Source organism: Bos taurus, chromosome 15 (assembly GCF_002263795.3).
Source record: "Bos taurus isolate L1 Dominette 01449 registration number 42190680 breed Hereford chromosome 15, ARS-UCD2.0, whole genome shotgun sequence".
In the NCBI taxonomy this organism is placed as follows: Eukaryota; Metazoa; Chordata; class Mammalia; order Artiodactyla; family Bovidae; genus Bos; species Bos taurus.
In genome coordinates this window covers 21,635,821-21,661,596 of record NC_037342.1, presented here as the reverse complement: position 1 = coordinate 21,661,596, position 25,776 = coordinate 21,635,821, and the positions used below count along the sequence as shown (strand labels likewise).

Sequence of the window (25,776 nt, the reverse complement as noted above, 5' to 3'; positions counted from 1 at the left end):
TCCTGAGGCTTCTTGCTAACAGGTGGGGCAGGCTGGGAGGGAGACTCCCTTCACATCTCCTCAGCAAGCTCTCTTAGAGTAACCAGCTCCAGACAAAGAGCCCGGCTCCGGTCTTCCTTCTGCCTTGAGTGAGCTGGCCTCTTTCTCCATGGGCTCGCATGGGCCAGTAGGGCTGGTGTTCCCCCGATTTCAGTGTGATTAGGCCTGGCCACTTTGGTGGTGGTTGGTGGGGTGGGCAAGGGAAGGGGCTAACGTGGTTCAAAATGGAATACACAGAAAAGCATTATTAAAAGAATGAGGAGGTTGTTTAGTGAGGCTTGAAGCGTCTACAGGTGTTTCCTCCTGTGTTGAGAACCCGTGTCCCCCGGGAATCGCATTTCCCGTCGAGCAGGGCCCAGGGCGGACGGAGTGCTGCTGACACCCGGGTGTGGTGGAGAGGCCTGAATGGGCGCCACAGAAAACCCGGAGCTTTCCAGGGGGTCTCAGGGCCCCTCGCGGGCGCGGAGGGGGACATGGCTGGACACACCTGCTCACGGAGTGCATACTCACGCACACTTGCCCATGCTCCGCGCACCCTGGCCCACTCTGCGGGCCTCGTCCCGGTGCCCACGGCCTCCCGGGCCGGGCCGTCGTGCAGATGCGGCCGGCGGGCCGCGAGCGAGCGTGACGGGGTGGCCGCTGGTGGGCCCGCGAGGGCGTGCGGGCGGGTGAGGGCGCCCCACCGGCGAAGAGGTGCATCGGCGCCTGGGTGGGAGGATGTGATGACGCGGTGCCCCCGCAGCGGGAACTCAGCCTTTAAAAGCTGAGGAAGCAGCCTCCGAGCAGGCGGTGGCTCCACTGGAGGCAAGCACACCCGGGTCTCACATTAAAGAAGCCAAACTGTCTGCTTCAAAGAGAAAAGGCAACATCCTGTCGCAGGCCATGCTCTGGCAGAAACGTAAGTGGTTTGGCCCGTGGCTGCCGGAGCCGTGTCGGCGAGGGAGGGCCCGGGCTCCAGCAGGCAGCCTGAGCCGGGAGGTGCTGGGGTGACAGGCAGTGGGTCCCCGTCCCCAGCCAGGGCGGCAGAAGGACGAGGTGGGCGAGATGGAGCCCAGTGGAGAAACCGACCTGTCAGAAGTGATGCTGATTTTCCAGGTTGGAGGGGAACGAACGAGTGTTCCAAGGTGGGACAGCTCATCCTCTCTCCCACACGAATCACTGTGGTGAACAAAGGGCAGCTGATGATTCACCGAACAGAATTTGGAGGGGAAGGCAGTGGAGTGCTTTACCTGAGTGGCTTTACTTTTATAAACAGCTACTCTTCAGCCTGTGGTTCAGTTCCGTGGGCCCGTTCCTCTCTGGGTTACTGAGCTTTCTGCCAAAGTCACAATGTGTCACTGACTGCATGGGGAGGATGTGGAAACTTGGCTTGTCAAGCCTGTCCTCAGCTGCTCTCCTATCTTGCCTCCCGTCATTCTTCGCCTCCTGTGGCAAGGCTCCTGGGTTCCTGCACAAGGGGGCGTGGGTTTACCTGGAACCCTAGTGTTTATCCCTGGAGTTGGATGGAACATCTGTGAACTTTATTTTCCACATGTGGGACTGAACAGACACTCCTGTTATTAATAATTGAAGTCACACAGAGTTTTTCGGCAGCATTCCTTTCTCAGAAAAACAAAGTCAGCTCAATAGCCTCATGAGAGCTGAACCTTCCTGGGGCTCTCAAGAAAGAGGTACCAAAAATTTGCTCTGTCTTTTTAAAGATGCTTAGGTCTTTAACATGCCTTTTAATGAATTCAGGTACACTCTACCTCAAGCGAACTTAATACAAAAGAACCTAGGTTTACATAAAAAGATAAATTAGGGAGCTTTATTTTTTTACACAAGATAGTCTATTGGAGCCCTTGAAGTTCTGAAAACATACCTTCATTTAGACATAGCTTACAGTCACTTTATCAGCAGCTCATTGTTTCCTTTATTTCTTGTGTAAATTCTCCAAGAGTTGAGCTTGTTAATGTGTAATGTGAAGGAACGATTTCAAAGTTTCTGAGATTGTGAAGTCTCATCATTGTTTGATGTTGGCAAGATGCAGTTTTTTTTTTTTTTCTTCAATGAAAAGAAGTGAATTCTAATTTGGGTTTAAGAATTATAGAAACCTTCCAAGATACCTAGGGATATTCTAGTATGGATGGTGGCTATTGTTCCCAGAAGAAGGATGGAGCAAGACGCTCCCCTTCGGGGGCAAAGGCAGACGGCCCTGTGGAAATGCATTAATGGTGGCAGGTGGGCAATGATGTCCCTCCTGGGAGCTCCTGAGTCTCCATATGCCCTGACCCTGACCCTTAGAGCTCAGTCTGTGGGTTTTATGTGAGCCCCTGCAGGGACTTCTGCCTTGGTTCTTACCTGCTCAGAGCAAGTCACTTTCTTCTTTTTAACCCTCAGGTTTCTCATATGTAAAAGAGGGTAAAAATGATACCCACCGGTTCCACAGAGCTACCCTTAGTAAGCTGAGACGCCGTTGAGATGATGTTGTCTGCTGTGGTTCTGCTTCAGTGCCTGAGATATGGGTTGCTTCCTTGTGTACATGAGCTGCCATATTTCCCGTTCTTGGTTACACCCTGCATTTTTCCTTCTTTAACTTCTCCTAAGAGATTAACAGTTTCTTTTTAAAGGGGATGCTAGAGGCGTGTTTCCTGCTCACTCCCTGGAGGTCAGTCAGGTGCAGCAAAACTCCATCCCCAGGGAGACCACGTTGTAAGTTCGTCCTTGGAATACCTGTGGTGAATGATTCTACATGTTCATCTGTACATAATCAAAATTCTTATTAATTGCTCTTTGGCACTTTAAAGGAAACTGGGAAAGGCCCTGGGCACTGGACCCACCCCCTTACCCCAAGTGAGGCCCTTGTCTAGGGCACTGAGGGTACTTGGGTGACTAAACCCTGTGGGAAAACCAGTAAAAACAGGGCAGCATTGTCAGCCCACTTAGAATCACCTGATAGAAGGTCAGAATTTGAAATCAGACACCAAGAGTGCTGAAAAGGCACTTTCTTTTTTCAGAAAACACCCTCGAGGCATGAGCTGAAATGACTGTATTATGGGGTTCTGGAAAGGGTTAAGAAAACATTCACTTTGTAGATGTTGTCTCCTCCCTACTTGGCCCGTGACCCCTGGTTGTAGCCTAAATGTGAAGTTGGGCTTTGGTTCAGATCAGCTGCTAACTGTGGGCACACAGAGGCAGAAATCTTCAAGCCACAGCCATGAATCTGCGATTTGCTTGACTGGTCAGTTGAACAAAGAAGTCATGCTCCCTGCAGATCCACTTGCCGCCTCCTCCCCTCATGTTCTGCACTGGGTCCAGCAGGTCCCGCGTGGATGTGAAGAACTGACGTCTACCCAGCAAGAAGCCCTTCTTAAGGCCAGCTAGTAACAGTGCTGTAGAAACAGCAGGCACGATGGGGTGAGACAGGTCTGGGTTTGAAAGTTGTCTCTGCAGCTTAATGATTTAACCTTTTCGCATTCTTACAAATCTGGAAAATGGGGTTCTAATGCCTGCCTTACAAGGTTTTTGTCAGAACAAAAGTAGAGAATAGGGAAAGTGTCATCAAGTCTCCTGAGTATTAATGACAGTGGTATGAGAGCACCATCCCTCCTGGGACACCTCCCGTCTTGAGTAATTTAGGGTTATGCCAAATCTTTTCCAGTCATTTTCCATACTTTGATTAGAATAGTTAAAAGGCATATCAAAAGATTTTTGATTGATAGGACCTACATACAGTTTTCCAAGGGTCTAAATCAGACAGGGGTCTGCAACTGTGGCCTCAGTGGCAAATCAGTCCCACAACCTGTTTTTGTAAATAAAAACTGATTGGGGTATGGCCATGTCTATTCATTTACATATTGTCTAGGGTTGCTTCTGTTCTTGATACAATGAAACAGTCGAGTAGGTGCCCCAGAGACCACATAGCCTACAAAAAACATAACTATCTGGCCCTTTAAAATAAGGTTTTCTGACCTTTGGGTTTAAAATGATTTGGGTAGGACTTTAGGTGTTCATTTCTCTGAGTTACTGGGGGCTTGTACAATGACAACACTCATGGGAGATAAAGCTAACGGTCAACTGATGATATAATTTACACAATGCTGAAAAGTTTGACTTGGTTGACTTCTTAAAGGCGATGGAACTGTGTATAGTAGATTCAACCCTACTTGTTAGAAAATGAATGAATTGAATGACTTTTTAAAATTGTTATTCGTGTTAGAGAAAGATCTGCATTATAACAAAAGAATGGCTTGACTGCTTTTCTTTGAACTGGCTGCTTGACTTGATGTCCTATAGATTTGGCTTTGATGTTCCTTCATTGTAGCACTCAAGGAGGCATCTTAAGAACAGGGTATACTTCTTATGAAATTATTATGGCATGAATACTTACTTTCAGATAACTTGAACAGACATTCACCAAATAGATAAATTCAGATCTCAAAATTCTTCGTAATATAGAATTTTATACTTTACTCCAAGGTTCCTCTAAATAGCCAACTTTTTGAGAGCAGTTAAAAGTACAGTTAAAGAGAAGAAAAACTTGTTATATACATATAGTATTTGGAACTCTCCTGCGTAAATTCAGATGAACTTATGACTAGGAGTAATTTAAGTCTGTGGACTGCTTCTAATATTTCTATTCTGTTAAAACATTTAGTAATATGCCTAATAAACACCCTTGCTTCTTACCAAGTTTATCTATTGATTCGGTGGTTCTTGTTGATAAAGACAATTAGGATCCAAAAGATGGTCAAGAATTCACTGCACAGGAAGAGGTGAAGTAAGTGACACACATCAGCTAAACATACAGATTAATCAGTGGAAGAACTGATGTCTTCAAGGTGGACACTTTACTTCTTCTCCCTATATTAACTAGATAAGAAGGCCAACCTTGTCCCCCTCTAACAGCTCCAAAGTTCTTGAGTCAGAGGTTTTGAAAGCTCTCTTCTGATTCAAAGCTGCATATCTGGTCTGTTGTGAGACACAAAAAAGAATCAAGGCTGTCCACACTTATTAGCTAAATACCTGGGCATTTAATTCACTTAGAAGTCCTATAAATTTTTGTGTTTAAACATTCTCATTACAAAGTAAAGATATTAGGTTGTTTTTCACCTTCTAGTTTATTTCTAAAGTAGCTTATTTCCCACTAAATGAAGCTGTCCACCGATTTCTCACTTTGAGCCAAACAACCAAAGTTGGCTAATTGATCATTAGCCAACTAATGTTGCTAAGTGGGATCATTAACATAATTTTCAGCTTTATGAAATGCTTAACAACATTGTGGTTTTCTCATTTTTGTAGAAAAACTCCTTGATAAGAGTGGGCCTGGGATGGAGAGACCTCCTCTGAAACCCTCTTGTCTTGGTTATATGTTGTTGCTGTTGTTCAGTCATGTCTGACTCTTTGCGACCCCATGGGCTGCAGCATGCCGGGTCTCCCTGGCCCTCGCTAGTTGTATGAGGCTATGGCAAAAATTCTTCTTGCAGGAAGGAGACTTGGATTCCACTTTCCAGTCTCTGGGTAATTAGGTGTGGGGCCTTAGAGAATGCCACCTAAACACCCTGGGCTGCAAGTTGGCCAGCTATAAAATGGAACTTCTCTTTTCTTGGCTGAAGGCAAGGGGACTGAACTTGACTAAAATCCTTTTCCAAGTCGAGTTTCTGAGTCTTCATGAGTACTTATTAAAAATAAATACTTATTTTCAAAAGAAAAAATACGTATTTTCAAATGCATCTCAGGTGATTCTAATGTGCAGTCAAGCTGAGAAACTACTGACTTGGAGGCTGAAATTGACGGCTTCTGATATACTTTTGGACATTGCATTGCTATGAGCATAGCAGGTTCAATCCTTTCACGGAGTAAACATCAGCTATGGGGTGCTGAGTGCTTACCTGGTGCCATGCTGTCTGTCAGATGTCCTGTTTGATCAGTTTGGATTGCATTTGACTGTTATTGAAGAGGCCAGAAAATGCATGGATTTGAATAAATAGGAAAGTGGTATACTTCCTCTCACATGGAAGTGGTGCATAGTAGTCTGCAGGGTTGTATGGAAGCTGTAAGTGCCAACAGTCTCAGGCTACTTCTGTCTTTTTAGTCTGCTGGCCTTGGCATGTGGCCTTTGTCCTCAAATTTGCTTTCTAGTTGCACTGTAGCTCCAGCCATCACATCCGTGTTTCAGACCATGAAGAAGAAGAATAGGGAAAGGCAAAAAGATCATGCTTCTCTATCATGGCCTCTCCCCACCAACACACAACTTCTGCTGACATCTAATGGCCACTCCTATCTTTGAGGGAGAATAGGGTCCTTGTTTAGCTGGGCACGTTGTCAATCCTCCAAAACATAGGGGTAGATAGCAAGGAAGGAAAGGGCAGGTGCTGGGTGTGGCAACCACCAGTCTTTGCCACACTTGAATGTATTATCTCGTTTAATCCTCGTGAAAACTTCATGAGGTGGGTTCTGTTTTAAGCTCTACTTCATAGATGAGAAAACAAAGCTTAAAGGTGAGTTAGTAACTTACCCTGAGTGCTGTCTTGCTCACCTGTCCTGTCTCTCTACCAAAGGTTCTTGTCTCACTCATGGGGCTTAGGAGCCTGCTCTCGGTAGAAGCACAGGCCTTTCACGTTAGGTAAAGGACCATGACGCACGTGGAGCACACCAGCTGGCAAATGTCTGTTCACACTTTGAAAACTCATTTTTGGTGCATGTGTTTCAGCTTGAAGGAAATGAAGTCTTTGCTTTCCTGCTATACTCCTTTACTGGGCTCTTTGCAGATATTTTAACTGCAATAGCAGATTCAAAGGGGAGGGAAGGACCTAGAATCTCCCCAGAATAACAGAGCCAATGTGTCTTCTGGGCAGCTCTGTGTGGAAGCTTGTGCTAGGAGCCCAGGCTTTTGTCTTCTCAGCGCTTCTTTCATTCTGAACCAACTGGACTTTGAAAAACTCAGGGTGTCCCTTCACGTGTGTGTGTGTGTGTGTGTGTGTGTGTGTGTGTGTATAAATAAGGCATGGAAAGCCAGGTTTAGGGGATTATTTTGATTTAGAGAGTGACAGCTCTGTTCTTTCTTTCCTCTTAATGGTTTTAAAGCTTAGCCCCTGGGGCAGGCAGATATGAGTTTGAATCCTGGATTTCTGCCTCGCTGGTTGTATGATGCTGGCGAGTCCCTCTACCTTGCTCTGCTGCCATTTCCTTATACGCACGATGGGAATGCAGTTCTTCATAGGGTTGTGGTAAGTGTTTACTACTGAGCCTGGCATTAAGTTAACACTCAGTAGCTGTTAGTTAACTGTCATTATTTTCCTGTTCTCTCTCACGTTACCTCTGAGGACAAAATTTATGCAGCTAAGCCTAGATTACAGTCTGTATGACGTCTGAGTTCTGCCTTTTTTGTGTGAATTAGCAGGATGCATATTTCCTATCTTGTAACTCATGATGGGGTTAGTAGTCAAGGCTGATGGTGAAGCTGGCCATTCTGTGACCAAATTTGGAACTTGGGCTTGCAATTTCCTACCAGCCTCATAAGGGGGAATGGTGGCAGGCTTGTACTGACTGGCAAACTTGTGTTTGTTTTTTAAATTCACAAGATTGGAATTGAGGTGTCATAATCTAGCTTGAAGTCTGCAAGAAATAGCACAAATGATACCGAAAACTGAAACAGCAATGTGCTGCCTCCTTTTCTTAGTAATGGTTTCATTAGTATCACTTTCTGGGAAGAGCAGGTAGCCAAAGAATTACATACCAGAATCATACTCAGACCAGGTGTTGGGACCAGAAAGGATCTGATCATGCTTAAGAAAAGCTGAATTCCTTTTTGATTCTCTAGCAAGAATCATACATTTAATTGGAAGAGGAGTACAAGGATTGATATGACTTCCAGGACTGAGAAACGCTGGGAAGATAGTGAAGTGAAGGAAAAGGGAGGCAAGAGAGTTGAAGATAGAAGCAAGTTTTAATGCTGGATGAAAGCAATACCAACTCTAGAAAGAAGGGGATTTAAGGAAAATCAACCATCCATTGATCATCCCATGCAAGCCTGAGTCCATCCAATAATGGGATTATTTCCAGCTAGAGGAATCAACCAATGAAATAAGTTATCTTCAGCAGGAGGGAGAGGAGAATGGAATCAGGGAAGGTGTCGTGGAGCATGTAGATGGCTTCCGATGTGCCTCCTCCAGAATAAATGGTGATTAGACTTCTTGCTTAGATTCTGGGGACAGAAGAGGCATCTTAGAACATGAAATACTAGCATTGGGAAGGAAACCCAAGGCTCTGTATGCTGGTGTCTAAAACATTTTTGTCACCAACTCCTTTATTCCAACCAAAATCATTGAAGAACTCTGATACAAAAATTAACATGGAGCAGTTTGAGGAGGATCTTGGAGCTCTGATTGCTCCTTCACCCCCAGATCCTCCCCCCCGCTACTTTCTTCCCTTTCTCGGCAAAAAATTCACTTTATAGGCACCTTTACTCTATTCCAGAGTTTTAGATCACAGCCTGACAATTCTGCCCTGGACCAGTCCTCTACTCTTAGCAAGAACCCTGATAGCTGGTGACAGGTCCTTGGTTTAAATACGTCCAGGGTAAGGACCTCACTCCTAGAGAAAAGTGAGTCACTGTAGAACTTGTTGTATTGGTCTCCAGGAAGCTTTGAAGCCATGAAAAGTCATGTTTTCAGTCTCTGTAGCTACCTTGTGAATAAGGAAGAGGTACATTCCTCAAAGTTGGACCAAGTGATGTCTTTCCCAAGCTTGTTGTTCTAACTTTTTCAGTATCCTTCACAAGGGATTTCCCCCACATCATAAATTTGCCAGTTAGTAAACCAGAGACTTAAAACAAAAGCTCATTTTGACTGGCAGTTACAGTCACATCATGTGTCAATTATTAGGGCTACCTTCACTCATGTAGGCTGTATCCGGGGCCACAATGAGCCTTATGTCTTGGACACTTGGGTCTGATCCAAATATATAGCTGATGCTGGGTCTAAAGAGTCCTTCCTCCAAGGAAATTGTCCCCACCTGAAGGTCTCAGGAAAAATTTTTTTTTTTTTATAGGAATCCCTTTGGTCTTAGAAATCCCAAACTAGATATTGCTTAAATCAAGGAACAAACAACTGAATGTCACCTCCTCCAGCTTCTAACTATAGGTCTTTCCTGTTCTAGATTATACTGGCAATTCTAGTTTCAGGCTTTGGGTCTCAGACTAAAGAGGGAAGATGTATCTGTCTCCTCTGCTCCATCTCCACAACTCTGGGCCTGCCTTGCTATAGAATTTGGGTGAGAAGCCTGGGTTGGATCACCCCTGGGTGTGGTCTAATGCTCTCAGTGTAGGTCCCTTCCCCTGTTTTGATCCCTATTGCTCTAGATAAAGCTGAGGCAGTACTCAATATGTCAGCCAGAAGTTTGTCTTGTTCGAATAGGTGATAAAGCTCCCCTCTCTGTTCACTAAAGAGCCCTCCGTCATATACTTCCATGTTTCCATCCCACATGTGAAATGTGCTCCTAGGCTTCTAGCCCTTTAAAGATGTATCTGTGACAATGGCCTCAGTCATGGCTGCATCCCTGTCCTTTCAGAGATACATACATGTTACTCTGTCTGCCGCTCAAAAATCTCCAAGGTGCTCCTTCCTGGAGTAGTCCTTAAAAACTAAAATATGCCACAAATTTAATCCTCTGATAGCTTTGGAATTAAAAAAGATCTTCTGCTCAGCTCCTGATATCTTTACAAGAGGTCAGTGCCAGGATTTTCTTGTCTCTTCTCTATTTAAGCATGCTCTATTTGCATGTGAGATCTTGGATCAATTTCTCTGCAGCATCACTGCCCTCCCTGTCTCCTGAACAGGGCCATCCTGCTGCTGGGGACATCAGGTCCAAGAATCTGAGGGATGACTCCCAGGAATACAATGAAGGCAGGTTGAGAAGGCCCTGGGTATATTGAGGATGGAGACATTCAGTATTAGGATGCAGCTGGATGAGGGCATGTCAGGGTCACTGTACCAAGGCTACTCTTTTGATGATGAAGGGCCACAGAGTTTTGGCTGAGAACAAAGGAGAAACAGCCATTTCTTAAAAACCTATTACATAGTAGGTGTTTGGTTAATTTCATGCAATCCTCATGATATTCCCATGAGATGGAGATCATTATTTTCATGCCACAAATGGAGAAATGAGATGCACACAGTTTACATTATTTGTCAAGGGTCACACAGTGATAAGCTGTATAGTAGACATTCTACACTAGATCTGCTTGAGTTCCAAATAATACCGCACCGCTTTTCAGTGCCAAAGATTTTAGGGTTGCATTAGGTGTTTCTTCCCTTCCTAAATGATATGAGTCCACCGTTAGAAAGAGGTGGTCTCTAACTTCACTGAGAGTTGTGGTGAAGACTCAAAAGGCTTCCTGCAGATAGGACTGTCAGAAAGTTAGATCTGAGACTGTCTGGAACTCCTGAAGCCAGCTGGTTTCCATCTTGGAATCTGAGTTTCTAGGTCTGGGTCTTCCCCCAGGGGACTAATCTGCCAGGACAGGATAAGTGAAACATCTTTGGGGTTCGTCCAGGGTCCCTAGGCTGAGGAAGGATCCTGATTGCCTGGGGCTACTTTATTCTATCTGGAGTCAGGCTTCCATGTATGGTGTGGGCTGAGCCCAACCCCAGAACCGTACTGGAGACAGAACAGTTGTGCTCGAACACGCTCCTCTTCATACAGCCCCTGGAGACAGGGGCCCCCAACTTGCTGCTCATTCAAGCCTGACCGAACCAAGTTGAGGTGAAAACGAGCCAAACAAGCCCAGAACACTTCAACTGTGAGGCAGATGCAGCTCTGTCCCAGTTTGTAATTCTAGGTTTGCTTGTGCTATGATCTGATGAAGTCTACATACTCTGCCGGCCTAGATGGTAAGCTCCATGATGGCAGGGACGTGGTTTGCTCTGCCCTGTTTAAAGAGCCCTCTTCCAGGGGTCTCCTTGGCACCCTGAGACACGGTATGTGAGACGGGAGCCCTTTCTGCTCTGGTGACCCCAGTTTCTGTAAAAGGCGGGCAGATGCAGCTGGTTTCTCAGGTGAACCTATCCGCTGTCATTTCAGTCGAAAATACCAAAAATAAAACTTTGCGGGGAATTGTGTGGGTCTCAGTTCTCGCCACTCCTCATGTGAGCAGGCTGCCGGTAAGCTTCTCATGGACTTCTCTCTCCCTCCTCAGCTGGGAGATGTCGTTTCTTGCGGGAACTGGCAGTCGAGGGAGTGGTGCAGGCCCAGATTCCCAGCCCGGAGGGAGGAAGGTTAGAACTGAGCAGGGGACCATTTGACACCAAGCTCCAGTGTCGCCCAGAGGAATAAATGAGATTTTCCCTGGTCTGGGAGGAGGCAGAATGTGAGGCAGAAGTGGACTGCACTTGGAATTAGAGGTCCTGGGTTTAGTTGATGACACTGCTGTTTACAAGTGCAGTCCATGGGCAAGTCACTGAACATCTCTTGAGCATCACTTTCCTCATCCGTGAAAAGGAGGGTGAGAGGAAGACTTCCCTGTCTATTTCAGAAGTTGTGGTGAAAGCATTTGTGTCAAAATTCTCTGTGAGCCACGGGACATCATGCAAAGGTGAGAGTGGTGATTTCTGAGCTCCTGGGAGTTAAGATCATGAGCAGGAAACACACAGACCTTTGGGAGCCCTGCACTCAACATACCTGAGTCTCCAAAAACAAAGGCCTCACACTGACACTGTCTCTGGGAGTCAAGAGCAGAATCCAAGAGCCTTCCATGCTCTACTTGATCTGCAGGAAGATTGGAGGAGGGTGGACGGCTGGGTGAGAGATGCTGAGCACTCTCGGGGAGGGACACCTCAGCAGTAGAGCCTCTGAGAAAAGAGTCAGAAGGTTCTGACACTAGAGGTCATGTGGCTGACTCCACCCAAGGTCATGGGTGGCTCATCCACAACTTTTGGGACAATTCAGGGAGTTCTGAGTCTGCTGAGTAGAATGTTCAGACAGGAGCTTGGTGAATGAGAGGGGGCTCTGGGTAGTAGGGCTCTCTACTTAAGTTTAACATAATTCAGGTGTGGGTGTGCTACGTCGCTTCGGTCATGTTTTACTCTTTGCAACCCTATGGATTGTAGCCCGCCAGGCTTCTCTGTCTATGGGATTCTCCAGGCAGGAGTACTGAAGTGGGTTGCCATGCTCCCCCCAGCGGATCTTCTAGACCCAGGGATTGAACCTGTGTCTCTTAAGTCTCCTGCGTTGGCAGGCAGATTCTTTACCACTAGTACCACCTGGGAATTTGGGAGGAGTCTAATCACTGTGGGTGTCCATTCAGTGCTGAATTTAGCTTCCTTCAAATACGGATTACTTGGCCTCTAGACCCCTTGGATCTGGGACTCTATAGTCATCCCAAGTGTAAGTCATCTTAAGTGACTGTGGACCTCTTTATGCATTTTCAATGACCTGCCTATGGTTGCTCAATGAGCTCTGTGGGGGCTCTTGGGAATATGCCTCTTAGAATGGAGACACAGGAGGTTTGGGGGTGGGAGGGCGGGAATACTGACCTTTCCCTTTCCCTCTGCAACTGGACCAGAGAACATGGGCTCAGCTTCCATATTTGAGATCTCCTGATGGAGACACCCTAGTCTGCACATGAAGACTCACTCCTGTTTGGCGACCAACTGCCTTCAATCAAATCCTAATTCAATTGAGGGTTCACTGTCCCGCATCTTGTGTACAGATGTACAAGGTGTACATCTGTGTTTCTCCTTGGCCCTGTTATGTAGATTGCTAAAGTATGTGAGTGACATGTTGCTGTTTCCTGGCTCCAGGGTCTTTATCAGTCCAGACATTAGTGAATAGAAAGCCTACATTTACATGCATATGTGATCTCTTTGTTAGCAGATGTTAAAAGAGAAAAGTAAACTACAGTCTAGTATAAACTGGGTGGGAAAACCATTCTATAGCATGTCAAGTCCAATCTTTGGCCAAAGCCCAAGTTCTTTCTTCTAGTTAGGAAAAAAAAAAAATCAGCCATTGTCCTTGAATGCAAAGAACAAATTTAAAAATATGACTCAGACCTTCATCAACAACACTTGCAGTAGTGTTCAGTTAAGGATATGAATAATCCTTTATCTGAATTGAGTTAAGCTTTCCCGGGAGTCCTCAACTATCTTAGGTCAAGAACACAAATAAGCTTCTTTTCATTAAAGTGAAAAGTGTCAGCAACCTTTATGACTTTGTTTTTAGTTAGAAGCTAGGTTAGCCCTAGGCTTTGAATGCCTTGAATGCCTGTTGTCCAATTATTTGGTTTTGGTTTTGCTATAAATAAAGAAAAAAAATTATTGTGTTTCTCCTTAGTGGGTCCTTTTTTATGTTTTGAAATATTACTAAAGATTCATCAGCAAAAGAGCGTAATATGTACTGTGGTTATTTTGGAGTGATCAATACTGGGTTATGTGTCCTTTTGGGCCAGAAAATTTTTGTCGTTCAAAATGGCCTCATGTGGCTGCATCCTCGAGTTTCAACCAGTCAGTTGTAAATGGGAAGCACTGTCAATGAGAGATTGTCAAGATGGGTGGGATGGGTTCCCCTTTCTGGTTCCCTGATGATGGACATGTAGGCTCACCCTGAATCTCTTACAACAGCGGTCCCGACTGGGGTTCAGCTCACGGCCTGGCCCCATTGGCTCATGGGAGATCTGTGACCGGACAATGGCTGGGAGAAGAGCATTCTTTCAAGAATATCTTGGGGGCTGTCCTAGGTACCTCCTGCCTGAAGAGGGCTCTCTTAAAGCTGCCCCAGGAGATGCCTGGGTGTTGGCTTCACTGGGACCTACCTCTTTAGTTGTAGCTTTCTTACTGTGGTGTGAACATGGTTTGCATGGGGTCATTAAATAAACAAGTGCTGGCAATTTTGCATGTTTCCTTGGTGATGTTTATTATACCTCATCAAGGAACCAAGGGCCATGTTTATTTAAATCAGTAGAATCCTATGTTCCCGAAGCTTGGTGCAAAGCAAGCCCAGGGCCCACATGCAGCCAGAGTGCCCTCTCAGGTGACCCTTGGGCTTGACTCTGTCATGGTCTGTGCTTTCCAGTGGAACAGCAGCTGCAGGACTCTTATTTTTGTGATGTGGAGCATGTCCGGGTATGTGGCAGGGGGAACTGAAATAGCCTCTGCTGACTTTTTATACCTTCAGATTTTTTCGTTGCTCATTTTGGAAAAGGGAAGCCCTCAGTGGGGCCTAATTCATAGGTTTTTCTGTAAATGAGTTTTGTTTTTCTCCCAAACAACATTGCCTACTCACTTGTAGTGGTGGAAAGATAATATGGCTGAACTTCTCAGACTAAAACTGGAGATTCCCCATGAGAGTCAAGAGGCTTATGTTTAGGTGGAAAGAGTTTTCTCAGTGCTGGACACGTGGATACCCTCAAGAGACGTAAAGGGTCTTCAAACCACAGGATAAATGGTGAGAAAACTTAGGTTTTGAGAGTGTTACCTGTACCTGCAATTCGATTGGGGGCTGTGAAAATCTCTGGTCAACTCCGCTTTGGGAAATTAGACTTTCATCTCTGCTCGTGTGTTATTTTCATCTCCAGTTCTACATTCCTTGGCTCTTCTTTTATTTAGTCTTATTATCTGAGGAAATTATTTTGATAATCTTAAAATTTTTCTTTAGTTATTTTATTGAGGGATCCAGAGGACCCAAGGCAAAGCAATCATGACTTCAGACAAACTTATTTTCCTCTTCCAAATTTCTGTTTGTGGGCTCATTTCTCATGCTAGTGGCAGTAGGGAGTCCAGAGTTTACTGTGGAATTATAGATGGTTATTGCTGCTTCACAAAGGTTGGTGTGAAAGATGCCAACTGCAGGTTTTCCACCTTGCAAATACACTTGGGCCATTGGGGTCCTGTGGGAATTGTCTTGAGGCTTCGGATTCTGATATTTCACGGGCACTTTGCCAAGACATTGTCAGAAGCACCCTCCCTCTTGCCTGCTCCCCTGACAGCAGTGACAGAATTCCTTAGCAGTGCTTGGGGACTCCTGGGTGGACAGCCAGGAGGTCCTTGGGAGCTGTGGGAGTTTCATGACTGGAAAAGGTGGGGACCTCGAAACTGCTCTCCAGATGGTGTTGTCCCAGGGCACACCTGTTGACATTGTGGGTTCCGAGGAAGTCCAGACCTCAGAGTGTGATGACCTCTGCTCACAGCAGCTCCCCAAGCCCTCTTTGTTCATTGACTCAAAACCAACAGGAGGCAGGAAGCTCTCACTTGCCAGGAAGCGGAAAGTGCCCAGGTGGCTGCTTTGCAGCCTGGTGGTCCCCGTGTCCATTTCCGGGGAGGCAGTGGGATCCGGAGTCCCCCTGGCCCTTCCCAAGAAATGTATCAGCAGATCAGAGGGGGCTGAACGGTACACCTGTCTGAGGTGTGTGCGTGGGAGATTGCACCTTTCTTATGCCCCAGCTGAATGAAGAGTGTGACCACCGTGATCAGACCCCCAAATAACTCTATCCCTCAAGTTTCTCCCGAATGCACAAGGCCTCAGGCCGCACTGTCTGCCTAAGAATAGCTAGAAACTCAACCAGAGACCAGTGTAGGTTGAGTGATATGGGTGTGAACCAGTCTGCTGGAGCTGTGAGTAACCCTGAGAATGGGAGGTCAGAGTGCGGGAGGGCAGCCCCCCTGCCCCCACCCCGTGTCAGGCCACACCTGGGGCCTGCAGTCACCGCTGGCATCTTCATAAGGGGAAGTGGCAGAACTTGTGCTGGAGTGATGCAGACAGAAGGAAGGTTAGAGGGATTCAAAACACATCATTAAGAAGTAGCTGAAGGAAACAGCATGGGAATCACTCTTAATCAGTTGTAGAGGTCCTCACTAACTACAAACGGAAACAAACTAGCTCTGCTCAGAGGAGACAAACACGAACAATATTCCTATTTTACCACATCTTGAAGCACTTCAGAGAGAGGTTAAAATTCATGAGCCCTGTCCTCAGTGAGTTGTTAATCACTGAGAAGAAGCACAAAGGCAGTCAGAACATGGGTTCACAGTGGCTGCTTTTTATGGCTGTCTTAACACAAAGCTCTTTGCAAATCTAGGTTTAATTTTTATTTATACACCGATGTTTGATACTATGGGAGGAAATCACAATCAACATATGGCAATTCAAACATTAATAATAAAATTTGGCTATTTTTAAAAAATCACCAGCCAGTGCCTGCTGCTTTCTGCCTATTATTTTCCCCACTTCTATTGTGTTAATTTAGTTTGCAAAAAATTATTCTAATGTTCTCACTCTTTCTTGGAATCCAAAAAAAGAAATAGCTGAAGGAATGGAATGTTTGTTCCCACTCTATAGGGCACCTGGGATCTGTCTTCAGTTGCTGGGAGGGGACCCTGCTACAAATATCAGTGATGGTATTGCTGCTGCTGCTAAGTCGCTTCAGTCGTGTCCGACTCTGTGTGACCCCATAGGCGGCAGCCCACCAGGCTCCCCCATCCCTGGGATTCTCTAGGCAAGAATACTGGAGTGGGTTGCCATTTCCTTCTCCAATGCATGAAAGGGAAAAGTGAAAGTGAAGTCACTCAGTCGTGTCCGACTCTTAGTGACCCCATGGACTGCAGCTCACCAGGCTCCTCGGTCCATGGGATTTTCCAGGCAAGAGTACTGGAGTGGGGTGCCATTGCCTTCTCTGAATGATGGTATTAGCTCACATTTATTTAACGCTGTCTCAGTGTAAGCTCTATTCTAAGCATTTACATGTAATTCTCAAGTTACTTTACCAAATGCAAACCATTATGATCCTCATTCTGTCCATGAGAAAGCTTTAAATGGATCATGAATTGTGAGTTTCATTAGAAAGTAACGCACGGGAAAACGCTGCTTGTCACCATGAGGCAGGTCGAGTAGGAGGAAGAGCTTTCTGACAGTAGCACTCTAGAGAGGAAGGTGGATGTGGGTGGGGAGGAGGAAGGATAATAACATGTGTTGAACGTTGACCACATGCTGGACGTGGCTTTGGAAGCTTCCCATGTATTATTTCAGTTAATCCTCACAAGAACCATGTGAGACAGGAACTATTAGCCCCATTCTACAGATGAGGAAACTGAGGCTCGGGATGTAAGTCAACTGAGACCTTTCCACCAGAAACTAATAGCCCAGGTATCTTAGGCTCTTAAGTCTGTGGTCACTGCTGCTTAAACAAAGGTGATGGTGCACAGGGGTCCCAGGATGCAGGTCCCAGGCTGGCTTTCTCTGCTACACACTCCTGCTTCAGCCTGAATTTCACAAGTTATAACTGCTTTATCATTCACCTGTCCCACTAGACTGCAAGATGCGTGTGGGCAGTGGCCACATCTGTCTTGCTCAGTGCTGTCTTCCCAGCATCCAGAAATATTTGAAAGAATAAGTGAATATCAGTAAGGATCCCTTGTTATGACAGGGGATGTTAGAAAGAAGATAATTTTAATCTCTTATTGGGATGTTAAAGGGAAATCAGGGATGAATTAGCAGTGATTCTAATCCCAGCAGAGCTTCAGAATCACCTGAGTGATATTTATAAATACGGATTCGGAAGCCCGCATCAAACGCCCAGAATCAGACTGTTCGGGAGCAGGGTCTGGGCATCTGTGTTTTGTAGCACTCCCCAGTCACTTCAGCTTACTTGGCCAGGTTAGGAAGCCCCTGTGAATGTATCTGAGTCTGGGGTCCTCTGACTTGTATGTATTCCTGCAGCTCTTGGACACCCCTTCCCTCTTTCCCCTGCTTCTCTGCCTGGGCTTCCAGGCCTGGCCATGTTGTGTCTGGAGCAGGGATGGAGGTCTGGTGCTGGTCAGGCTTGGGGTGTTATCAGCTGTGTATTTACTGAGCAAAGTTCGGTTAGGGCAGCACTGCGGATCCGGGTTTAATAGATATCTGGGCTCCCGCGCTTTTGATTCAGAGCCCAGGTCCCTGGGCCCTTATCAGTGATGCCATGTGAGCTGAAGGCCCAGTGCTGCTTGCCTTTCTGGGCTGACCCAGGTCTGACCTCCAGGGGTCCAAGGCGCCAGGCTTCCATCTGGAAGGGCAGACTGTCACTGCCAGCCATAGATGCTTTGGCCTTGCTCTCCTGGTCGGGGAAAGCCCCGTGTTCCAGCCCATGGTGCTTCAGTTTCCTGGCCTTGATGACAAAAGGCAGAGGGAACCTTCTCTGAGAGATGAAGCTGGATACTCTCTGGCCCCAGGCATATGGGTGACCTTTGGTTATTTGTCCTGGGGGCCACAGAAAACCCAGGAAGCACTCACTGCAGCCCGTTCTGAATGTCCAGGAAAGGTGAAGGGAAAATGAGTTGGCAGCACAATGAGTTGGATGAGAAACCATCCAACCAATTAATCAATCAATAACTTATTAAGTTTATTATGGACATGCTACTTGGGAAGATATGGAGAAATAAGGTATACTCTTTCACCTTGGGAAGTTTATAGTCTAGCTAGGGGCATAAGAAATTTATAGCTAAAAAGGGATTACTAATTATTACATAGCAGACTACAGATTTATTTGAATGCTTGTATTTGAATTCTGTGAAAGTGAAAGTGTTCAGTTGCTCAGTCATGTCCAACTCTTAGTAACACCATGGGCTGTAGCCTACCGAGGCTCCTCTGACCATAGAATTCTTCAGGCAAGAACACTGAAGTGGGTTGCCATTCCCTTCTCCAGGGCTTTTTCCCAACCCTGGGATCGAACCTGGGTCTCCTGCATTGCAGGCAGATTCTTAACCATTTGAGCCACCAGGGAAGCCCCTAATTCTGTCTCTGATTTTATACTAAGCATGTATTCTGTGTCTGTGTGTGTGTGCTCAGTCTCTCAGTCGTATCTGACTCTTTGCAGCCCCATGGACTATATAACCTACCAGGCTCCTCTGTCCATGGAGTTTTTCAGGCAAGAATACTGAAGGGGGTTGCCATTTCCTTCTCCAGGGCAGCTCCTGGCCCCGGGGATTGAACCTGCGTCTCTTGTGTCTCCTGCATTGGCAGGTGGATTCTTTCCACTGCGACACCTGGGAAGCCTGTATTATGCTTCCCATTGACTGTGTCAGGGACTCCTTAACGATACTCCTTTGATAAGAAATTGCCAGTTAAGAGGCACAGAGAGATGTGGCTGTGACTCACCCAGGATCACACAGCTAGAAAGTGTCAGAGGCAAGTTTTGAGGCCTGTGGCATCTGACTCAGAGTCCCTGCTCTTATGCCATCCTCTGCTGCCCCCTATGATGAATTCTAACCTGTCTGGAAGTGTTGAGGAGGTTGTAGGATGAAGCAAAGTCTGTGGGCCCCGGTGGTCAGCTAGGAGGGTCATAGTAGTAGTCTTGGGTCAGGAAGAATCTCAAGAGGTTAAGAAAAATGAGAGGGACTCCTGACCCTGGGAGATCACTGGTAGAGATGAGGAGGGGAGACCTTCATAGAAGGTGGAGAGGAGGAGTCTAGACAGAGCTTCTGGCCACCACCAGGCTCCACGTGGTGTTTAGTGTACAAAAAGGTTGGGGAATTGGGTTGAGCTCATGCTGCAGTGCTCGAGCTTGAATCTTCTGGGTGGAGGGGAGCCTCGAAGGTTTGGGGCAGGAGCGGTGCTAACCCTGGGAGGAATGTCCTAGGAAGTCACGTGTAGTCCCGCACCTTCAAGCACAGCTTAGGTGAGCAGGCAGACCCTGGAGGAGAGCGGGCACATTGGGCTGGGGGCTGTCTGCACAGGGAGACGAGTACCAGTGATGCTCTCTTTGCAGCCACAGCTCCAGAGCAAGCCCCGGCCCCACCCCGGCCGTACCAGGGCGTGCGTGTGAAGGAGCCGGTGAAGGAGCTGCTGCGGAGGAAACGGGGCCATGCCAGCAGTGGGGCATCGGTGACACCGACAGCGGTGAGGGGGCTGCTGTGATCGGAGTGTGTGTGTGTGTCTGTGTGTGTGTAGGGAGTGGGGAGTGGTCCAAGGGGGTCAGGCGGGGTGTATGTCCTTGCTCCATGGGCTCCTCAGTGAGGGCATCAGGACCACACATCGCAGAGGTGTGGCTGCTGGAGATCGGCCCAGGGCAGAAGAAGTTGAGTCACTTGAAGTGGGGTGAGGAATCCCACTTGAGCAGCAGGTGTCTCACACATCCTGATAGGATTTGAGGGTCCCCCTGGGACAGGGTGAGACTGATTCCCTAAGTGCACAGCCTTCTTGCTCAAGGGAAACACCCACTCCCTGGCAAGTATAAGTGGTGCTGGCTGGATCGTGGGGCAGGTGCTTGTTCCAACGAGGGGGGTTCTTGCCCTCCACCCACTCCTCTCCTGCCCTGGGACCCTCTGCGCGAGCTTCCTGCAGACGGCTCGCTGGAGGTGGCTGAACCCTGCACCCCATCTTCCTTCCCCCCTCTAGGTGGTGCTGCCCCACCAGCCCCTGGCGACCTACACCACAGTGGGTAAGAGCTCCCGGCGGCCCCGGCCTCCTCCCAGCCCCTCGTCTGTGCGTCACGTGCAGCTCTGTAACTTCCTCCTTCCCACAGGTCCTTCCTGCCTTGACATGGAGGTCTCTGCCTCCACAGTGACGGAGGAGGGGGCCCTGTGTGCGGGCTGGCTCTCGCAGCCCGCCCCGGCCGCCCTCCAGCCCCTGGCCCCTTGGACGCCCTACACGGAGTACGTGTCCCACGAGGCTGTCAGCTGCCCCTACTCGGCTGACATGTACGTGCAGCCTGTGTGCCCCAGCTACACGGTCGTGGGGCCCTCCTCGGTGCTGACCTACGCCTCCCAGCCGCTCATCACCAACGTCACGGTACGTCACACGAAGGCATTTACGCGGATGGCGCCCTTGTAGAGCCTGGGCTGATTTCGTGCCCCTGACCTTCCTTACTCTTGTTGCCCAGGATAATCAGGTCATCTAAGCCCACCCTGTCCTCCAGGGCGGGGCTTAAGGCGATCTGACATTAGAGGCAGAACTCAAAAAACTACCCTGTAGGTGGTTCTCACTCCACCAAAAGTATGGTTTTCTCAAAAGTTGTATCACATGTTGCTCAGCCTATGAATTTTCTTACAAACCCCATTATTGGCTGAATGGTCCAGGGAGGCCACCTGCCTGCTGGTCTGCCCTATCTCCCCTGCTGCCTCAGATATGCTGAGTCTCAGGGATGGGTCTCAGTTTTTCCTGAATGGGGAACCGGGTGATGTTTGCATGGAGTCTCTTGCCAGAGCCAGCCTTTCCTTTCTACTCAGATGATTTAGGGGGTGATTATTCACCCAATAATGGGATTTTTCAGAGAATTTCTAGGCTGAGCAACACATGACACAACTTTTCAGAAAACTACTTTTGATGGAGAGAGACCCACCTGCAGGGTAATTTTTTGAGTTCCACCTCTGGTGTCAGATCATCTGACACTCTGCCCCTTCATTCACTAGTTATGTGACCCCAAGCACAGTGATTTAATGGTCTGAATCTCAGTGTTCTCATCTGTAAAATGGGAATACTAATGAAAGGGTTGATGTCATGAGCGATGGCCTGATGCACTTAGGCTGCTTAGAACACTTCCTGAGCTCAGCCTGGTTTCCAGAATACAGAAAGCACTCAATAGATACGAGTTATTATGATTGCCTCAAAGTTGACCAACAGCATTAACCAAGTGCTATCTTCAAGTGCTGGATAGGGAAGGGTTTGCTCCCCTAGGAATGTAGGAAGGAAGAGAAATAGTTTTATGTGAATGCTGCCTGTTTAACCAAAGGAATGGGAAGCCCCCAGGTGTTCAGAGGGGAAAAGACCAGTGGTTACAGCCATATCCAGCACCAGTCCAAGGGAGGCTGTGGGAGGCAGAGCAAGGCTCTCATGAGTCACTGCAGAGCACACCCATGATGATGGAGCTTGCTTTGGTCCCCCAAGCCCATCTGTTTACCTCAAGGTCCAGTGTCATCCTGAAGCTCCTCCCCTTCAAGCACCATCCAGGCCTGGGTTGCAGGACCCTCCCCCTCCATGCCCACCCGCTGCTCAGCAAACCAGTGGTAGGACCTGAGTGATGGTGGATGGGAAGCAGTTCATTCAATACCCTTCCCAGGCAGCTCATTTCCATATCGGAGGCCTGGGGTGGGGGTGGGGAGTGGTGGACACAGTGGTTCCCAACCATTTCAGGACTAGGAATTCCTTTCACTATTTATCCTTTTCATCAATCCCACCTCTTGCTTTGAAAAGTTCTGTGTATCAAACAAACCATATTTATTAAGAAATAATTTATTTGTCTTGCCATTTTGTAAATTAACTCATCAAAGCTGGTTAGAGCTAACAATTTCCACTCCTGATCTGCAGGAGATAAGACCTGTATGATGGGTTGATGTAATTCTATCCCTGAGCCAAGATACCTGCGGTGGGAGTTGAAATGCCCAGGTTTATGTAGGATTTCCATTTGGATTTTTTAAATACAAGAAGTGATAAGGCTTTGTTGGGAGGCTGAAAGTCCTCTGAGACCCTTTCCGGCTCTATTATTCTATAGAAAAATACCCTAAAGCCTTGCTACTCAAACTGTGGTCCTTGAACCAGCTGCACTGGCATCACCTGGGGTCCTATTAGACATGCAGAATCCAGGTCTGATCAGACCTCCTGTACCAGAATATGCATTGCAGCAAGGTCCCAGAAGATTGAAATAAGCTCTTCCCTCTGCCTGCCAATGCAGGAGACACAAGAGACGTGGGTTTGATCCCCAGGTAGAGAAGATCCCCTGGAGTAGGAAATGGGAATCTGCTTCATTATTCGTGCCTGGATAATTCCATGGACAGAGGAGCCTGGTTGGCCACAAAGAGTCGGACATGACTGAACACACAGTACTAATGACTCTAATAGTTTGTTCTCAAGACACAGCGGCCACTGGAGGAAATGTGGCAGGGGACAGAGGGTGATGGGGGAGGTTTTGGCCTCTCACATACACATCATTCCATGCAAAGACAGTCCTCTCCTACCTCCTTCCTTATCAGTGGCATCCAGGCCCTGGTTTTGGCAGCTTGAGCTGGGATTTGTAGGATGGCTGCCATGCAGGTGAAAGATACTGTTTACAGAGTGCCTGGGAGAATGGCTCTGACCTTTCGAGGTCCCTGGAAAGGGCACAGGAGGCCCAGCTAAGCAGCAGCAGAGGATGAGGTAATGGGAGGCTAGTGGAGCTGAGCTCAAGGGGTCCTCAGAATCCCAAACCTGCTGTGTGGAGCCAGGATGGTCTTTGTGTCTAGGCACAGCAGTGGCCACTTGGCAATACAGCTGCTATGCTGTGTGATGGGCTTATTGTTTAATATGCTGTTTTATCATTGATTTTAAGATGTATGTCACCCCTGCACACATATTTTGATATCTCTGAAATCTGGGTGCATTTTATATTCAATGAAATCTGGAAAAGCATCTGTTCTTCGCTCAGCCTGGTGATGTCAGTCCTTTGGGTAATCTGTTTTACAGATCAGAAAACAGAGGCTTCAGGTGGGGAAGTATGAGAGGGCATATACCTAGTGAGTGACAGGGAAAGGGATGTGGAAGTTTGTCTGGCTTCTCCCTTGGGGGAGACTTTGTGCAGGGGAAGGCAGAGCCCTCTGGAATGAGATGGCAGGACAGGGCTGAGGTGAGGCAAACAGAGACCCCCACAAGAACCGAGGTGAGCAGTGGGTACCCGGGGCTGCTAACCACCCTGTGTCTTCCCCATCACAGACGAGGAGTGCTGCCGCGCCCACCGTGGGGCCCCCGCTGGAGGGGCCCGAGCACCAGGCCCCCCTCACCTACTTCCCGTGGCCTCAGCCGCTGTCCACGCTGCCCACCTCCACCCTGCAGTACCAGCCTCCAGCCCCAGCCCTGCCTGGGCCCCAGTTTGTCCAGCTCCCGATCTCCATTCCCGAGCCAGTCCTCCCGGACGCCGAGGACCCCAGGAGAGCCATCGGTTCCCTGACCATCGACAAGCTGCTTTTGGAGGAAGAAGATAGCGACACCTACGCGCTCAACCACACGCTGTCTGTGGAAGGCTTTTAGGGCCGGCGCCCACCAGAGCCTCCTGTTCAGCACCCTGTTCCCCGAAACTGGGATTTAAAAATGAGCCTGGGATCAAACCCTCAGATTCATTTCTGCGTAAAGTTGCCATTTCATAACTACACTTTCTACCGCAAACTAGAATTGCAAACCAGACTTTCTCCCACCCTCTCTCCCTCCTTCCCTCCCTCCCCATCTTTCTCACTCGCCCTTTCTTCTTTCTTTTTCCATTTCAGTTCCCTTTGGGGAAGGAATTAGGGATTTTAAAGATAAGATTTGACGCCAGATGTTGCCTAATTTCTGTGGCCCAGGCTTTTCACTTTTGTCACATTCCCTTCCTGGAGAAGGCCCCTTTCTCCAGTGCCCCCTGCTTCACAGTAGCAGCAGCCCCACTGAGCCGTCTGCAGGCAGTGACGTCCCGTGCTTTGCCATTTTGAGATGGACGGGGTGCCCTGTGAGAAGACCAGCCCTGCCAGCATCTCCAAGGGCTGAACCAACGCCGGAGGCCTTGAGTGTCAGTTCCCACAATTGCTCCTTTGTCTGCTGTTCTCAGCTTTGGCCAGCTCTACAGTCTAGGCAGCAGGGTCTCAAGGCCTGGGGCTCAGCAAGGTGATGGGTGGAGGGTGGGGGGTGGGAAGGGACATCAGAGTGGGTTGGGGCTGGACCAGTGGGGTGGGTGGGGTGGACAGAGGAGGGATGGGGATTTAGAGTGTGTACTTGGGGGAGGGCGTAGGGGCAGGGGAGAGCAGAAGGACTGAGGAATGGTTTGCTTTAATTACTTGGTTATAAAGAAGGGGAATGCACTTGAGAAAAATATAGCTTTAATAGATAGTTTTGCTGCTCTCCTTGAGGATACTTGCAAGGAGAGCTGAGCTTTCATAAGCAGAATGATGTATATGCCTTTCCATGTTCAGACCCGGCGGGGCTGAGTGCCGGCCAAGATTCACTGAGACCATGGTGACTGGTGGCACCACTGGCCAATGTGCCTCTTGAACTTCCACAGACCACCCTTATGTGGAGTCAACACCTCCCCGCCAAGCACCATCCTTCCTGGGGCTTCTAGAGCCTCAGTCAGAAGGACTGCAAGGTTTCATTTCCATTTTTGTTTTTATTTTTTTGCTGGAGAAACATCAGATGTGCAGGGGCCCAACGCAGTGGCCACCAGAGTGCTCATCTCCCCACAATGGCCGTATTCGTGGGAAACTAGCATTATTTGGAGGACTCCATATAGAAGTAGTGGACTCTTCTGGGGAATGACATAGATTTACCATTTTAAATAACATTTTGGAGAAAAATTGCCTTTTTTTGGGGGATTTTTTTTTCTGCTTTGGGTTTATTTTTGACTTAACTTTCTGGTATCTGCCTAAAGTCCCCAAAACAGATATCTTGAGTTGTTTTATTCAGACTTAATCTTTTTTAGATTTAAAAGGTTAAAATAGCATTTTAGATAACAAATTTCCATCTTTGTCGGCAGTGGTGTGAGTAGGCAAGAGAGAAGGGAGTCTCGGGCCTGTTTGATCAAAAGCCCTGGTTTCCTATAAAAAACACTATGCAAGATTATCCCACTTACTATTGGAAGCTTTGAGAAGGTGCAGAAGCAGCCTCTATTAGGGAGTTTCAGTCGGCATAACTAGCAAAGAAATAAAATAGAATACTTGACATATTTGCTAAGATTTAAGACGTGTTTTTTTTTTTTTTTCTTCTTTTCTTGAAGTCAGATACCTTGGTTGTAACTATCCATCTAAGTTTCTTCCTGAGGTTTTCTGTTAAGATGGACACATTTTCAATAAAGATTTGCTCAGA

General features: G+C 47.6%; 1 protein-coding gene across 1 annotated transcript; it reads left to right on the top strand.

Annotated features, from left to right (window-relative positions):
• Positions 1-782: 782 nt before the first annotated feature.
• POU2AF1 (POU class 2 homeobox associating factor 1) lies at positions 783-25,776 on the top strand. The gene is given in 5 exon segments (NM_001075915.1): positions 783-937; positions 19,748-19,878; positions 20,377-20,419; positions 20,504-20,769; positions 23,662-25,776. Coding segments are annotated over 5 exon segments (771 nt in total). The 5' UTR covers positions 783-921; the 3' UTR covers positions 23,977-25,776.